Below are 16725 nucleotides of genomic sequence, written 5' to 3' on the forward strand. Positions count from 1 at the left end.
TCTATTGAAATCGAAAAGTAAATCTTTTTACCAAGACAAAATGAAGTCAAACTTAAATGTTTGACAAGATCACAACCAACAAAGGAATGAAAGCTCTTTGCAGATTCTTTTTTACCTGCAGCACGATTGTACTACATTTCTAGGGCCTTCATGTGAATGTTTTATATTTCATTATTGTCTTATTTCAATACACTTTTTCAACTTTTTTAATGTGACTCGTTTTCGCTAAATTCAGCCTTGTTTTGAGGGGAAATGAGTAAATCTATTTTCTAGTGTGACATCATATGATTGTATCCCCGAAGTGACCTGATTATTTTGCCAGGGCCTCGCTATATTGTCTGCCAAAATTTTTTGATTTTGTCTGTTTTCTCTCTTTCTTATTGCCTCATTAAATAACAATGTCTGAATCTGCCGATACACAAAAGTTGGTCACCGGTAACTAAGAATACTTGAAAAAAAACGAATATTGTTGTAAATTACTAACTCATTTATTGCTTTCTAATCAAAAGCTGGTTTCGATGCTCGGTAAATGTGTACAATGATAGAATCAAGTATTTGTTTTTTTTACTAATATAACATATAAATAGTTTCCCCAACACCAATCAATCCAAGAAGTATGCATACAACGATTGTTTATTGAATTTTTTTCTAATTTAGTTTGAATAGCTGCTGGCAAAACTATGTTGATTACTACAAGTGTATTGGCGCTCGTGGTGAAGACTTTGCTCCTTGCAAACAATTCTTTAAGGCTTATCACGCCTTGTGTCCTAATGAATGGGTAAAAATGCGCGTTTATTATTTAAAAGAAAATGATAAATTAACATGTTTGTGTAGATCTCCAAATGGGATTCTCAAAGAGAAGAAGGCACTAACCCTTCTAACTTTGAAGTTTAAAAATATATATTGTTTTTATATAAAAAAGAGACTCATGTGTTTATTAAATATCATGCTTTTTTTGTGATTCCAAGGAGAAAGGCTGAAGAGATGTTTGTCATCAAATAATATTTTCTTGGATGAATGTTTTTTTTGGAAAGAGTTTCGATTACTGTACATTATAATAATTAGTAGTAGAGTGATTTGGTATAGAATCATCAACTATTATTGATTCATATTTGAGTAATATCAGTCTGCTTATATTTATATGAATCATTATTGAATTATGCCATTCTGTTACACGCGCATATTTTACTTGTTTACACTACTCTTTCCAAAGATTTTCCCCCGCTTTTTAAAAAAAGAAAATGGCCCAAGTTTTACTCTTTCCTGATATAGACTCACATACCATTATCAAGCAAAAAGTAAACAATATCTTGACATACTATTGTATTATACAAGATGATAACACGGATAATAACTATCAAATTGAACTATGGTCTAACTTAACCACCTCTAAAGAATGGAAACAGTTTCCTTTTGTAAAAATGAAACATCAAGAAAAAAGATACTTTGTAATTATTGATATTTCAGACTTGGCTGCAAGTCAATATGAATTCACTTTAAGAGTAAAAACTCTTCAAGACCGAAACTGGACTTGGTATGGAAAACCACAACAGAATGGACGAATCACTATCGTAACACCTTCTCATACGCGATTCGTACCCTCTGTCATTCACCGCATTCCTGAGCTTCAGATGATTAGAAAACATTCTGATCATAGCATTGACCTTTACCATTTTTCAACTAATCCAAAGCAAATCAAGCAGGGAGTAATCGATTTAGGACCAGTGGATCATTCTATAAGCGGACATGTTTCGTTTCTTCGAAAAGGGTAATAGAAAAAAACAGAGATGAAAGTTTCTAAAATGAATTTGTTCTCGTTTTAGTACAACATGGTTAACACCCATTTCAGGAGCAAGTTATTTTCATCCAAGTGATGTCGAAAAGCATCAGTTGGTACTTTATCAAGACAGTGAAAGAGGTGATGTTCACCTTTGGATGGCATTAGGCACAAGCATTGATTGCTGGCTATCGTTTGGCCCAAACAATACAGTTTATTTTCACTGTCCAACGGACAATACTCAAAAAGACGACATACAAGTTCATTTACTCTTTTTAACAACTCAGAATGAATACAAATTTTACGATCTTGTCAAATTTGCCATCCAGTATTATTATGAGCGCATTGCAGATTTATCTGATCAAATCAGTCAGATATCAAAGGCTCCAGAGGATACTGTTTTGGTTGAAACACTTGGTTACTGTACTTGGAACGCATTTGGGAAAGAACTAAGCTATGATAAAATCTCTAAAGCATTAAGCTCTTTAAAAGATAATCACATCCCTGTGAACTATTTGTTACTTGATGATGGTTGGGGTGATATAATCTTGGATCGTTCCCAGTTAGCTTCCTTTGATGTCTGTCCTGCTAAATTTCCAATGGGCGATTTACAGCAAACAGTTCAAAAAATCAAGGAAAGATATCCGTTTATAAAATACGTTGGAATATGGCATACACTCTGTGGCTATTGGCATGGTATCTCTAAAGAATTAGCACGGAGACAAACATATAACTACTTTGAGTTGGAAGATAATAAGGGGGCTTCTATAGGTCTCATAAAGGAACCTCAACTGTTTTATCAAGAGTTTTATAATTTCTTGAATAAATCAGGCATTGACTTTGTCAAGGTAGATAATCAAGGAGGATTCCTTGATTTGATGTGCGACTCTAAAACACGACTGAACTTGTGGAATACTTATCGAAAAGCGCTCATCGACCATTCAGATGCACTTATCAGTAGCAGAGTCATCCACTGTATGTCACTCAATCCTTATATATTACTCGAACCATCCCTGTCGTTCAAAGCAAAAGCAACATTCAGGTATGTATGCGAGAATTCTTTAAGAGGGGGAGAAGTATTATTAAGGTATACGTTTACTTACAAGAAACATCACATGTAGGAACAGTGATGATTTTTTTCCAGATGTATTAGACAGTCATGCCTGGCACATTTATTCAAATGCAATCAATTTGCTTTGGACTCGTCACTATCCTGTAATAGCAGATTGGGATATGTTTCAATCAGATCATCCATTTGCTGAATATCATGCTTCAAGGTAAGTCATGATACAACATTTGTATATATATGAAAAATAACATGATACAAAAAAAAGCCGTGCTATGTCTGGCGGGCCTGTATATCTTACTGATGTTCCAGGAAAACACAATATAGATTTAATTGAAAAATTAGTTTCTGTGACTCGAAATGGATCACGTACCTTACTGAGATCACGTCAACCTCCAGTACCAACTTTTAAAACAGCCTTGGAAAATCCAATGGGCACTCATGCGCTTTTGTGCCTGTATAATATAAATAGAGAAGAAAATGAAGTGGGTGATGAAGAAGAGTCAGCCTATGCTGTATATGGCTTTTGGAATACAGGTCCTTGCATCAGGTTGGGAGTGGTAGAAGCCAGTGAACTAATTCACTTGGCAAGTATCTTCAAATCCTTTTCAGTGGCCCATATTGTTACTGGTCTGGATCAAGGAATAATACTACCTCTATTCCCTTTGAGCGGTCCAAAAGATTTGTATGGTGCGAGTGCTCTGTTGACACGAGTTGCCGGATTTGGGTCTTCACTTGTAAGCATTTCTTGTACAAAATCAGTTAAATGTATATCTATTGCATGCCTGGGCCTCCTTGATAAGTTTAATGGCTCACGTGCCATTTTGAAAACAAAAATGGTTGAACTAAATCATTCTTCTACAAAAGATAGCTTTTCTGTAAAGTACAGCGCTCGTCTTTCTCATAAAAGTAAATCATGCGGATTCTGGATATCAAAATGCTCAATATCAAATGAAATCCTTGAATCAAGAGATATGATTATAGCGAAAGTTGATTTAGACAAGCATAAGCTAATCTCGGATAAAGATTGGCATTGGAATAAAAGCAGCAACCTTCTAACAGTTAACATGCTAAATGTATCTTCTGATGCAAGAGATACTGATTATTTCTTAATTGAAATATTCATAAACAGCACTATGATTTAACAAGCTTAAAGTGCTGTTTATTTCATTTTTTTTTTTTTTTTGCAACAAGTACACTTTGCGATATTTATTACACTCCTGGTTCCTTGGCAATCGTTTAAAACAGACTATTTTATTTCACTGCCAAGTCAGCTTAATAATAGCTTTGTATATAATTTATTTGAGATCTAATAAAGTATTAGGTTTTCTTATATTTACAGGAACTCGTTCAGCAGGATATTTCCATTCTGGGTGATGGTATAATTCTATAGTATTTGCACGTTCCCATTTTGGAGAATCTGTATATACATTTATTAAGTCATGATGAAAACAATATTTGTCCATGTGTTTACCTATGGCTGAAGGATGATGTAACTTGTTTTGTACATCGAGTTCCATCAAACTAGCTCTACAGGCCGTATCGCGATGTGTTTGTAATTTAAAATTGTGTGGGTGCTCAGTACACTGATGACCGTGGGCATAGGCAAGGTAAGTAAGAACAGCTTGATCTTGTCGATGATTCTCTCTGCTTGAACCTGGTGGAGCAATACAATTCTTTTGTAAACCACACTCAAACCAAGGAACGATAATGTCATTCACAATAGTAGAGTTCGTTGTATCAAACCCAATAGCAGCACCATTGCAGTTTGATTTATATTTGTATTCTTTTAGGCTAGCTCCAAAGAATTTGAACATACCAGGATGTGTCCATTTCCCCATGTAAGAAGTACTCTTTGGAGACCAAAAACCATGGTAATCTTGACGAATGATCTTCGGAATATTTAATATGAACTCCGCAGTTACTTGATCTCCAGCATCGAGCCAAACAAGTATCCCACCATATCGAACACGAGCATCATTGACAATGCCTGTTTTCCAAGCATATTGACCAGCATCTACCGCTACATCCCAAAATTGAGGGTAGCGCTCGTGGTCAAATAAGATGAGATCATCAATTAAGCCATGAGATTGAAGTTGATTTAATACAGGTAATTGAGTTCTATTCATTCCAATATTGTAAACAACGACTCTAGGGAACTCATGAGATTCTACATCAGCTTTTACATCATTTAAAGAATATAAAAAATTTTCTAAAGAACATAAATGGTTTGCGCTTGATCCAGTAATAATCGTGTAAGGGTATTCTCGTATTTCATTATTCTTATTATTTGTTACTAAAGTAAAATTAATACCCAAATTTGTATAAATAATTTTAAGACTCACCAAATTTATAATCTTTTACTGTCAATAGTACATACAAGCATAAAATGCATGCAATTAAAAGTTGAAAGAAAATCATCTTTTTTGATAGACTGATTATTGATTTAAATGCCATTTTAAACCACTTCTTTTCTCTTTTTTACATTCACAAAAAAGAAGAAGAAGAAAGGGAAAGGAGAAGAAGAAAGGGGAGAAATCTAATTTACACTAAAAAAAAAGATGGAGTTTTATTTCTATTATTTGTACCACTTTACAATACAGTCAATACGATGAATATTGTCGGTTCACAAAAAAAGAACGAAAATCATTTGTCGAAAAATAAAATTTCATTATCTGTTCCTGCTAAAACATTTCGTCGAATTTTGTTAGTTAATTTGATGAACTTTCTCTGAAGTTGGACGTAAAATAGAAAGAGAACAACAGAAAAACCAGCAACCAGATGCAACAACGGAGGGTTTACTACAACAGCAAAACCAACAAAACACATTAATGGAAACAATCGTACAGCAAAAGGCACATAATCAACAAATTCTTAACCAATAGATGGTTCTTGCAAATCACGGCACTAAGCGCTATTCAGTAACAAATCGTTCCTTATCTTGTAAGCTCTTCCAGTATTGACTCTTCTATTACTAGCTCTTCTGCTGCTGGGTCTTTTCTTGCTGCTTTTTTCTCCAATAATTCCGTTTATTTTCTTTTCTTGTCGGTAACTTCACTAGGAGCAAGTCATCTTTTGCTGCACCATCACCAATTTCACCAACTATTGCTACAGAACCTCCTATCATTCAATTGCCAATTGCTCTCCCCATTAGTGCTGAAAGCGCCAAAAAAATTAGTCCGCAAAAGAAAGGCAAAATGGATTAGTATTTAAAAATAAAATAGATAAAGTCGTTATTAATTCTAATTTAAATCAGTAGTCTTTTATTGTGTACAAAGTAACATTGGCTTCACGATGAAACCATTTACCGTCATTCAACTAAACCCAGCCATTTTCCTTCACAATGGGTTTAGAGAGGGGTTATATCTCGATTCATTTGTATTTGAAAGATTGAATACAAAGTATTATGCTGTATCCTGACATACTTTAAACATGACTCATATTCAATTTATAAGAAATCAGAGTAGTGAATGCTTTACAAAGATTTATTACAGTCTTTTCTCTATTATTCGGTCATAACTAACTCTACCCCTTTAGCTCAATGCAAATTGTCTTAATATAGCTCATGATGCAATGACACATAAATGAAAAATAGATCTACTTAAATAATTATAATAGTCCAGTTGCATAGCCAGGAACAGATCTTAATATTAAAATTTATTCATGCTAGATCTACAGTTATAGTTAATCAAAGTATCTTGAAAAGGATTTAATTGAAAAGGAGATAAATACTAGATGCAATGATACTAAATAAAAGCATAAATTTTTTTAGATGATGGTAATATTAATAAATGATCAAGAGAAGCAGGTTATCTACTAAATTTGACCATACATTTTGGTTTGCTGAATCCTTTTTCTAGCAAGATAATTATGTATCAGTCGTAAAAGAACCCACTGTATTACTTGGATATACAAATGATCACAAAGTTACTATTCTTTATAAATATAGCAATAATAAGTAATTTTATTAGATTTATTTCATTCATTTTATCAATAACTTTTCTGTATAACATCAAGTACTTCATAACACGATTGACTAAGTATCTCCTGTATTGTGCAACCAGCTAAATATTCTTCTTATGCAGTTGTACGTAAAATAAGTTCATATGTTTACATGTGAATCCTTTTCAAGAAGAACCATGCTATCTTGTCACTAATAATTGCCTTTTAAGAGTACAAGAGATACCATTGAGTTTTATCATGATTCAGCTTGAATGCCTAACAGATTTAGCAATAAAGGTCGCTGATGTGATTTCCCGCTCTAAAACCAACAACTGCACATAATATGAGAATATCTTCAGCTGTCGATGAAGTTGGTGTATACACAACCAATGATTTTATTAACAAATAATGAGCTGCATAGCTTATAAAAATCGTTTTTTCACTATTTAAAGATGATGTTAGATTATTGACTTACGCGTCTTTATATCACTTTTGATCTTTGTTGTATCTTTCTAAAGTTAAGCAAACAATATTATCCTTAGCTATTGAATAGAGTGTTATATTTAATTATGATATAATTGTTCAAGTTTTTAATTTATTCCAGAACATGTACGTCTGTATATTTAATTGAAGTATATTCCAAAAAAAAAGCGCTCTGCAAACAACTATTAACAAAGCCTTTGCCTTGCATTTGCACGAATTTCTTACGTGTATACGGCAATAATTTTCTGTTTCAAAGTAGTTAATTCCTTTAATTTCATAAGCTTACAAGAAGCGATTGCCTTGAAACTAATAGCAGTAGACTATATTTCACTTTAATTGAATTTTTTGCATTTCAAATATTACTTGTAAAAAAAAAAAAAAAAAAAAAAGGTAACAACTGACTTGAGAAAAAAATAATAAAGGTCCAACATCACAAAGACATAAAAAAATAGTAGTGTTTTCATTTTGTTTAAACCCAATTATTGCATTCCAATAATTTTTCGATTTACAGTCTGAAATATTTGGGAAATAAAGCTAGTACGTCTCGTTTCTTTTCTTTCATTGATGTTATTTCGACCGCCTAAATGCTCTGTCAATTTTTTATCTCCCTTATCAAACAATCGAATCACGTTGTTTTCTATTTCTTTTGCCACTTGACGTCTTACCATACTGGTCAATACCGGACTAAACACTTTGTAAAAATTGCTGGATGACCAAGAAGAAAAGTTAGTTTTGTATTGCATTAATATTTTTTCTCATTTTTACTTGTATCTGCTTTTCTTCACATGAACCTCAAGTTTATTGATTTCACAAACACAGTTTTCTACTTGAAATCTGTGTAATACATCTTTCGAGTCACTTACTAATCGAATAGATAATGACAGTCCATCCATCTATATAGAAAGAGAGTCTTTAATAAAGTGTTCTTTTCCAAATATGTACTTACATGCACAGAAGCAATTCCCGAGTCTGTTATATCCAAAAGCCCAGTTTTACGTTTGTACCAAAAATTGGCATCTTCTATCCATGTTTGTATACCATGAAGGTGAAGAAATAGTCCTTGGACACTAGTTGATCCTGAATCACTTTTTGGATAAAACCTTAAATAATCATCAACCTAGCAATAGCAAAATATTATGTTTAATTAAAACAATACGAAAAAGAGGCCCCTTACCTTTAGCTCAATAGCTTCGGGCATTAATGTATCTCCTGGTATGATCATGTTATCAATCACCATTTCATATTGTTCATTTTCTTGAATAACTAATCGTGGTAAAGGAACATACTTGATTTGTTCGATTAAAGCAGGGAGTAACGTCATCTTAAAGTCATCCAACAAGTGAGGTTTTAAAATAGTTTTATCATTCCTATTATGTTTGAGATTAGCTTCATTTTATCTAAATACATATCCTTTTTACCATAGATGCTGATGAATAGAATACACTTTTTCAGAAATTTCCTTGAATATTTCATCATTTTTGAAAGCTTCAAGTAAACCTTGAGCTCTTTCAACGAAACGCGTGATTGTTTGTCGACAAGGGTCAGCTTTTGGTTCTTTTAATTCCATAACAAGTTGTGACCAAGATGACAGGTCAAAGTCTTGAAATGACTGAATAACCAAGCCTCTTGTTTTAACGTAGAGATCAATCAACTGAGAATCTTCTCTGATTAAGTGCGCAAGAGTGCTTGATTCATTCAACAATGGATCAAGAAGTAGTCCACCTGTCCATCTTTCAAACACTTCCTTTGTCTCTTGTACTACTAGTTCCAGATGTTCATTCAAATTATCAGGAAAAGATACTTCTCTTGATACAGAATGTGTCCAAATGATGAGTATTTGAAAAAGTGAGTTGAGAGAAGAATGGTATTGTGGGTGTTCTTTGACTGTAGTAAATATGTTTTCTAGACAGGCCATAATATCCACATTAGTGTCACTGTAAGGAGCGCTTGGTGTCACATCATGCATCTTTGTCTTTTGACATTTGTAGTTGCTCAGTCGAATTTGAGGCGCCAATACGATTGATTCACGATTGCTGTTAGGCTTATCCTTGGTGAAGATAGTTTGAACAGTTAGTAGTATTTGATTCAATAGATTTATAAAACGATAATCAAATAAGCAAAATGAGATGACTTTAAGTAAACCTAGTGTTCCTAATGTAAATTCTGCATCTATATTTATAAACGTTATTTAATCTGTGTAAAAAGCTAGTATTTCCTAGTTACTTTTTTGTAAATCAGTTACTCTCTTTATATGATACATCATGGATTGAAGCAATTCATCCGAGTTTTTTAAAATTAAAGCTTTTTGAATTATGATCAAGAGATCTTGAATTTCCTTGAGTATGAGTTGTCCATCTTTCGAGACTGGTTGGGACTCAATCACACGACTACTTAGAATATTGCTGATGATAGTACTTATCTGTTGATTATTGGGTAACATTCCTTGTCTTAATAAAGACAGCATTTCAGTCATAGCAGCCTTCTCTTCACAGGCTAATGACTTCAGGTGTTCCTCCGACCTGCGTCTTTCATATTGTTCTGATAGTCTTCTAACAGTGGGTTGGATATGATCTTCTGTTAAAGGAACTCGTTGAGGACAGTCATAATAATAGTTGGAATTTGTAGTAAGAAAGATAGCAGCCATCTGTTTTCCAAAACAAAAAGAAGAGAAAGAGAGGAATGACTGGGGAGAAGGACTAAAGACCTTTTATTAGAGTTTGCATAAATATTTTTTAAGCCAATGATGATTCGATTGTGTCTTGTTGATGTGCCAAAACAAAAATATCACAGACATGATCTACGTCTTTTGTATAGCCTGATAATAAATCCATGACCCTCAGTCCGCCTACTCTTTGTAATCCAGGTGTCAAGGGAAAAAATTCTAGTTCGGTTTCCGTCGACTGACCAGGACCCAATTCACCCAGTTGTCTACTACCTAGTCCTGAAAGTAGGACAGATCCCATCTTGGTCTTGATAGCAGAAAGGACCAGTTTCATGTTTTCATTTGAATGGTTGGTAACACGAATGCCTAATCGAAAGGGTGTCTCTAGCACGACCTTGACCTCAGCATCTTGCTGAACCCAAAATGGCTGTATCTCAATGTCTTCTAGCAAAGGTGCCTTTCGTGTCAACTGAGACGTCTGTAATCGCCCCATGTCACCCATAGCCGATCGCCACACGATATCCAATTTTCCCAGCGCATTGGTTGTTCTCGAAATACGGTCTGCATGATGCGGAGAGAGCATATAAAGATACTGTCTCACATCTTGTGGATGAATGAACTGGTCTTCAAATACAGTCTTTTCACTATCCATCCTCCCGTTCAAACTCTCAAATCCAAAATGTTCTGAAGGTTCAAACTTCATACGCTCTAGAAACATAGGTCCAGCAGAAACATTTTGCAGTTGTGCCTCCAAAAACACTCGTCCGTCTATCATATTGTTGAGCTTGGTCTTGACTGCGAGTGGATTTGAAACTTGAAACTTGTAGAATTTGCGAAAATGGCGTTTTTTACCATCGCCAATATATTGAACTGAGCAGACGAGGATATGAACCCCGAGTTCCTTGATCTCATGAGAGACAGTTATGTCACTGTTGGCTCCAGGGCTCAAGTCATTGAGCGGTGGCTGATCTGCAAGCAAGAAACGCTGTGAGGATGTTTGAAGCTCAATCTTTGTTGTGACTTGATGAACTGGTATAGGAGATTCGTTATTGATACTCACAAGGGTACTAAACGTCTCACCAAGGTATATGTTGCCAAAGGCTGAGGGTAACTTGAGCATTTGGCTTAAACCGAAATCTCGAATTTGAATATCACTTGGTTGGATGGGATGACAAGCTGTAAGATCTGAAATGTTGAGAGAATCGAGACCGTCTACAAGAGGTGAAGCTTCGGTAGATTCATAAAAGACAGGTAAAGTAGTTGCAAACTGGGGTCTCGATAAACGCATGACTTTAAGAGATAATAAATGAGGTAGATGGTCATCTTGTGGTATGGCTGCTGTTGTGCCTGAACGTGGCGTAGAGGTTTGTGTTGACATTTAAGGGAAAAAAAATCAAGTAAAAAAAAGATAAAATATGTGTATAGTCTGTGCACAAGAAAATAAATGTGATTTATTAGAGAGAAAAAAAAAAAAGGATTATTTTTTCTCTAGAATTCTTTGAATAGATGGATGTGCATGTTTTTTAGTAAAAGAAGTCTTTTGAGAATAAGAAAGTCTCTTGAATGATTCAGATAAAGGATCGTGGTATTGTCTCAGACATTTATATTCTTTATTGATTCGATCCAATTCTTTTGTTAATCTTTTCATATTCTTTGGATGATTTAAATAATCTTTATCATTTGCCAAGAACGACTGTCTTTGTAACTGTAACTTGTGCTGTGTTCTGTTTAATTCTGTTTGATATTTGTATTGAATGTGTTCTTCATGAAATGGAGGCATATCAACAGAAAGAATATATGAAAAAAAAAAAAGGAGGAAAAGTACTTTTTTTTTTCTTTGTTTACAAGTCATTCCTCTTACTCACCTGATGGACTTTATTCAAAACTGACGTGACTGGATAGCACTGGTCAATGCTTTCTTATTTTAGTTTGTGTGAGAAGCAATTGTCTCATTGTGAAACATACAGTGACAATCACATTATCCTTAAATTATCACTTTTTTTTTTTTTTAAAATGTTTTATTTGCACATTTCAGTTGGGCGAAAAAAGATGATTTGTTTGTCTTAGGATTACATAAGCAATTGGACTCTTGATTTTATACAAGATTAAAAATAGCACAAGTGCCGTCATGAAATTGACTCCAGCATATTTCAACACAGCCTACAGAAAAATAAGGTGAATAGATTTGATAGATTGATATGGAGCATACAACCTACTTTCATAACCCACTTCCATCCGTAATTATTATCTTCATTATTATTATTGTTAGTAGTAGTAGTAGTATTAGTAGTAATTGATTGCTCATTCTTCTTAAATTGTATCAGTCTTTGTTTATCTCTTTCTATTAGTTCTCTACGTAGATCATCCACACGTTCATTCAATGCAATCAATTCACTCTGCAAATACTCTATGGCTCGCTTCGTAGCTGGACCTAATGCATGAAAAGGCTCATGGTTTGATGATGTGGGTGTATAGACCAATCTGTTATGGGGTGTCGCTGTCACTGAAGATGAGTTACTTGTGGATTCTGGCGGTGGTTTTGGTGATGAAGAAGTTAATCGTAAAGAACTGATTGAGGTAGGTGTCTTTAAATTTCTTTCTCTCATCATTGTCGCTGGATGATGCGCCCAAGGATTACTGTCTAGCACCACTTGTTCTTCTTCATGAAATGGTAATATATCTCGACTGCCTAATCCAAATCCTCTTCGTGGTATGGTATTCGTAGAAGAAGAAGGCCTTCTTGAACTAGGTACCTGACGAGGTGTTGCGGGCGCTGTCACCATAGTTTGTGTAGATGTGACTGAAGGGGGTCGATAGACAGGTGCATTACGTTCTTGAATCGTCAAAAGATAATTTTGCTCTTCCTCTTCTTCTGATGTTATGCTTGTGCCTACGTTATCAATGAGATTTCGTACTAGTAAAGCAAGCCAAATGATTACCATCAAGGTCCGATATCTCATCATCATCGGTAGTAGTATCTTGTCCTGAAGGTCTCATCACTGCAAAAGCATGAATTATCTTTTGTGCCTCTTCTCTTCCTATATTCTTTTTATATGCCTATTGTAATGATAAATACTCGAGCTTTATCGTACTTTGTATTTTTATATTCTACCTCAGTTGATACTTTTAAAAGTGATTCTACGTACAAGTGCATTGCTTCCAATCGAGTCATCCCTTCAAGTTTCTTCCAAGCATCCCTTTTATACTATTTAGTCAACAATAGCGTGTTTTACTGTTCAATATACCATTTTGCTCTTCCAACAACATCAAATAAACCTGGTCTTTGTGTGTTGATATTTCCTTCTGATACTTGTTTATAAAGTGCATACAACTATTACAAAGATTAGTTTGCGTATCTCTTATTACAACCTATTTACTTCAAGTTTTTGGTTTTTTGTAGGCTGAAAGTTGGAACTTGCAGGCAAGTTTTGTACAAAATGTAATGCTTTATTATATCTCTGGAGTATAAAACGATCTGTAAAATGAGGAGGAATCTGTGACATTAAAAAAAAAAAAAAAAAAAAAAAAAAAAGAAAATCACATGTAAAAAAAAAGGATTTTTTTTATTAACAGAGTCTAGCCAATCATGTTCTTCTTGCAAAATCAATCAAGCATAAACTATAATGAATGTGTTGTGATAATCTGCCGAATTCTGTACTTTGAATATCTAATATTGTCTTGATATTGTCATGAATGGGTTGTGATGTATTAGAGATGATTAAGTCACCGTGAATATTTAAAAAGACAGAGAGCCATGCTTGTGCAAGTTCAAAGTTTTTACGTGATTTTAGCATATAAACAATGGCTTCCAAAAAGTAATTTAATAGCGTCAATTCTGGATCAATTGTAAATGATCTCAATTCTACATCGATGGCTGCTGGACTTAGTGATTTAGCGTATTCTACATAATCAGCATCTAATCGCAGGATAAGTTTTCATACAACATTACACGCAACAAGAAAGACTTACATGTTTGATTGGCATCGTGTCCAGCTCTTAATAATTTACTATACTCAGTGTCTGTATTCAACTGTGTGAATTGGATTCTCTTGGACTTTTCCTGTTCATCTTCCTCTTTTTTATCTACATCCATTGCATTCTCCAAGTTAAATTGTGCCTTGGCTCCCGGTAAAGTAGGTAAGAAGAAAGGTGCCTTTTCTGGTAATTTAGGTGCTTCTTTTGGCTTGTTACGCAATTTGATTGTATCCAAATGAAGCAAGTTTTGCCATTTGGCTCTAGGTTCCATAGACATTGTAATCATTTGGTCTGTTAATTGTTCAACCGTATTGATCTCTTCTTCCTTATTTATCTCCAAATCTTCATCCTCGGTGTCTGAATTATCGTCATCGTTGTGCATGGTTGGCAAGCTCAATAATTGAGCTTCGTCATCATCGGCAATATGACGCAAAGAGACATTAGAATATTGAGTACGATTAGCCCAAAGGAAGATGCCGTTATTATCCACATGTGCTGTGGCCAAAAAATCTCCTTCAGGTGAAAAAGTCAAGCAGGTCACAATATCTTCCACTTTAAAGATATCAATCATTGAGCCGGTTGGTAAATCCCATGTACGCACCGTGCCGTCCAAGGAAGCAGACACAATCCACCGACTATCGGGACTAAAGACAAAATCGGTAATTCGGTTTCTGTGTCCCCAAAATTCACGAATCACTCGTTTTGTCTCCAGATCAACCACTCGAATTCCCAAATCATCACAAACAACAGCCAGTAAGTCATTGTCCATATGGTAACGAATAGATACAGCAGGTGATCCAAGATCAATGGTATCCAATACTTTGGCAGTCTTTATATCCCAAATCTATTATGAAATCCATCAGTTTCCTTTCATTTTTTGCCAAGTTTTTTTATTTTTATTTTTACCTTGATTGTTTTATCAACTGAAGCAGTAATCAAGCATTTATTGATAATATCTGTTGTTAAACCAGTAATTGCTTTTTTATGGCCATCAGATCCTCCAAACGTTTTACGATGTAATCCAGATTGCATATTATACATGTCAATTTGTCCAGAGGCACATCCAAGGTAGCCAAAATTACCACAAGATGAGATACATGTTGACTTAACTGCAGTCTTGTCCGTACTCAACAAGACGTGTGATCCCAATCGCTTGTTCTTTGTTGTCCAGGTACGTGCTGCGCTATCGTTGGCATGACAGGTAATGACATTATCCCATTCCTTGGCCTTGGCCATGTTGATATCAAAATCGAGTATCTGAGGTAATTTCAAATCATCCATGCTGATGCCTCTCTCCTTGGCCTTTTTAGCCAAATGACCCTGAGAGAATTCAAAATTCTGTGTGTCCAAGATGGTGCTGAAGCATCGAAGTGAATGGTCTCTTCCTGCACTAAGAATAGCTCGACCAAAATAAGTCAGCTTACTGGGTGGTGCATGGTGACCACTGCGAGACTTGAATGGGAATGGAACTGAATTGTGCTTTTCAAATATCCATTGCTAAAATTGGTGAATGTTTAGTACTGTTCTCATCAGCACACATCCTGTGTATTAGTTTACCTTGACAGCATTATCAGTACCACCTGTAACAAGGATAGGTTGATTGCTTAAAAAGGTTAGTGAAGTAATATAACCATCGTGAGCATTCTTCATGATGTGTGCCAATCTACGATCGGAAAGATCCCACAAAGCAACATCGCCATGCATGTTACCGGTTGCCATCATATGTTCTCCATCTACAGAAAAAAGAGTTCAATAGACAGCTATGCCTTTCTTTTCTTCTTTTCATACCTGTTCTAAAGGTAATAGCGGTAACACGATCATCTTGTCTGACACTATCAATCTTTTCATCCGCCTTGATGTTATGAAGAATCACTGTGCCATCCAACAATCCAACTGCTACAACATCTACAACTGGGGACTGAACAAGACAAGTGATAGCTGAGCCCATATATCTAAATTGATACACCATCTTGTTGGATCGAATATTCCAAATTTGCATTGTGCCCTGTGTACTCGAGATCAAGATCTTATTCAAATAGGTGCTTGGATGAAGCATAGCTGTGGCCGTAAATTCATGTCCAAATTCAATCTCTGTATACAGATCACCTGTGGCTGTGTCCCACACCTTCAGTGTATTGTCATCACAAAGGGCGACCATGTAACCACCAAGAACAAGGATCTGCATAATAGTAAATTCGCCTTGTCCTCCGAGCTCAAGTACTTGCTTACCACGAAGGTAACCAAGCACTTTGTTGCTCGTAGCTACATACATGAGCTTCTTGAAAGAGGCCATGGCTGTAATGGGCTTTTCTGTAGGTGTACTAACAAATAAAAGATTCATTTTTCCCAACTGCAAGATGAATTATTAATACTTTCCAGATCAAATGGTTATTTTTGCTTACGTCGTAAGTTTGAAAGCTTTTGCCAACACTGGTGGTTAATAAATAGGTTTGTCCTAGATTGTTGATGACATAAGGAGTTTCATTGGTAACATAGCCAATGGCTCTAAAAGGCTGATATATTTTAGAGTGTTTAAGACCTTGCTTTTTCTCAAGGCGTCTCTTCTTATTCAATTCAACCATGTAAAACAAATGAAAGGAGAAAAGGAATATTTATGTTTGATGTGTGTATGAATTAAAAAAAAAAAATGGAAACTTGACAGTTTCTCTACATTGTAAAATTATACACAAGCCACAAAATAGAAAGCAGTCACTATTTACAAGCAACCACAAGACAAGGCAGTTAAACAAGTAGACAGGAATCCTCTCTTTTGGTGTTCAGTATGGTTATCGATTGTATGATAATTGACAATGGCCGCAT

The 16725-nt window shown here is 35.0% G+C and overlaps 6 protein-coding genes across 6 annotated transcripts; 2 read left to right on the top strand and 4 right to left on the bottom strand.

Annotated features, from left to right (window-relative positions):
• Window positions 1–398: 398 nt before the first annotated feature.
• On the top strand, window positions 399–894 carry RO3G_08272 (uncharacterized protein; the record flags this gene model as incomplete). Its single annotated transcript, XM_067662862.1, has 4 exons — window positions 399–424; window positions 588–614; window positions 667–778; window positions 835–894. The coding sequence occupies 4 exons, from the start codon at window positions 399–401 to the stop codon at window positions 892–894; spliced, it is 225 nt and encodes a 74-aa protein (XP_067518963.1).
• A 347-nt stretch (window positions 895–1241) lies between these two features.
• Window positions 1242–3842, top strand: RO3G_08273 (uncharacterized protein; the record flags this gene model as incomplete). Its single annotated transcript, XM_067662863.1, has 5 exons — window positions 1242–1768; window positions 1824–2819; window positions 2899–3054; window positions 3112–3580; window positions 3828–3842. 5 exons carry the CDS (start codon window positions 1242–1244, stop codon window positions 3840–3842), a joined length of 2163 nt encoding a protein of 720 aa, XP_067518964.1.
• A 299-nt stretch (window positions 3843–4141) lies between these two features.
• On the bottom strand, window positions 4142–5034 carry RO3G_08274 (uncharacterized protein; the record flags this gene model as incomplete). Its single annotated transcript, XM_067662864.1, has 3 exons — window positions 4142–4263; window positions 4318–4964; window positions 5030–5034. The coding sequence occupies 3 exons, from the start codon at window positions 5032–5034 to the stop codon at window positions 4142–4144; spliced, it is 774 nt and encodes a 257-aa protein (XP_067518965.1).
• A 2846-nt stretch (window positions 5035–7880) lies between these two features.
• On the bottom strand, window positions 7881–11308 carry RO3G_08275 (uncharacterized protein; the record flags this gene model as incomplete). Its single annotated transcript, XM_067662865.1, has 8 exons — window positions 7881–7952; window positions 8132–8161; window positions 8215–8385; window positions 8443–8635; window positions 8687–9437; window positions 9492–9972; window positions 10118–10698; window positions 10783–11308. The coding sequence occupies 8 exons, from the start codon at window positions 11306–11308 to the stop codon at window positions 7881–7883; spliced, it is 2805 nt and encodes a 934-aa protein (XP_067518966.1).
• A 717-nt stretch (window positions 11309–12025) lies between these two features.
• Window positions 12026–12927, bottom strand: RO3G_08276 (uncharacterized protein; the record flags this gene model as incomplete). Its single annotated transcript, XM_067662866.1, has 3 exons — window positions 12026–12090; window positions 12287–12820; window positions 12870–12927. 3 exons carry the CDS (start codon window positions 12925–12927, stop codon window positions 12026–12028), a joined length of 657 nt encoding a protein of 218 aa, XP_067518967.1.
• A 610-nt stretch (window positions 12928–13537) lies between these two features.
• RO3G_08277 (uncharacterized protein) lies at window positions 13538–16487 on the bottom strand (the record flags this gene model as incomplete). The annotated part of the gene is made up of 7 exons (XM_067662867.1): window positions 13538–13548; window positions 13589–13846; window positions 13900–14749; window positions 14812–15402; window positions 15463–15638; window positions 15694–16255; window positions 16308–16487. 7 exons carry the CDS (start codon window positions 16485–16487, stop codon window positions 13538–13540), a joined length of 2628 nt encoding a protein of 875 aa, XP_067518968.1.
• Window positions 16488–16725: the final 238 nt, after the last annotated feature.

The sequence above is a fragment of the Rhizopus delemar genome, genomic scaffold (assembly GCF_000149305.1).
Source record: "Rhizopus delemar RA 99-880 supercont3.6 genomic scaffold, whole genome shotgun sequence".
Lineage (NCBI taxonomy): Eukaryota > Fungi > Mucoromycota > Mucoromycetes > Mucorales > Rhizopodaceae > Rhizopus > Rhizopus delemar.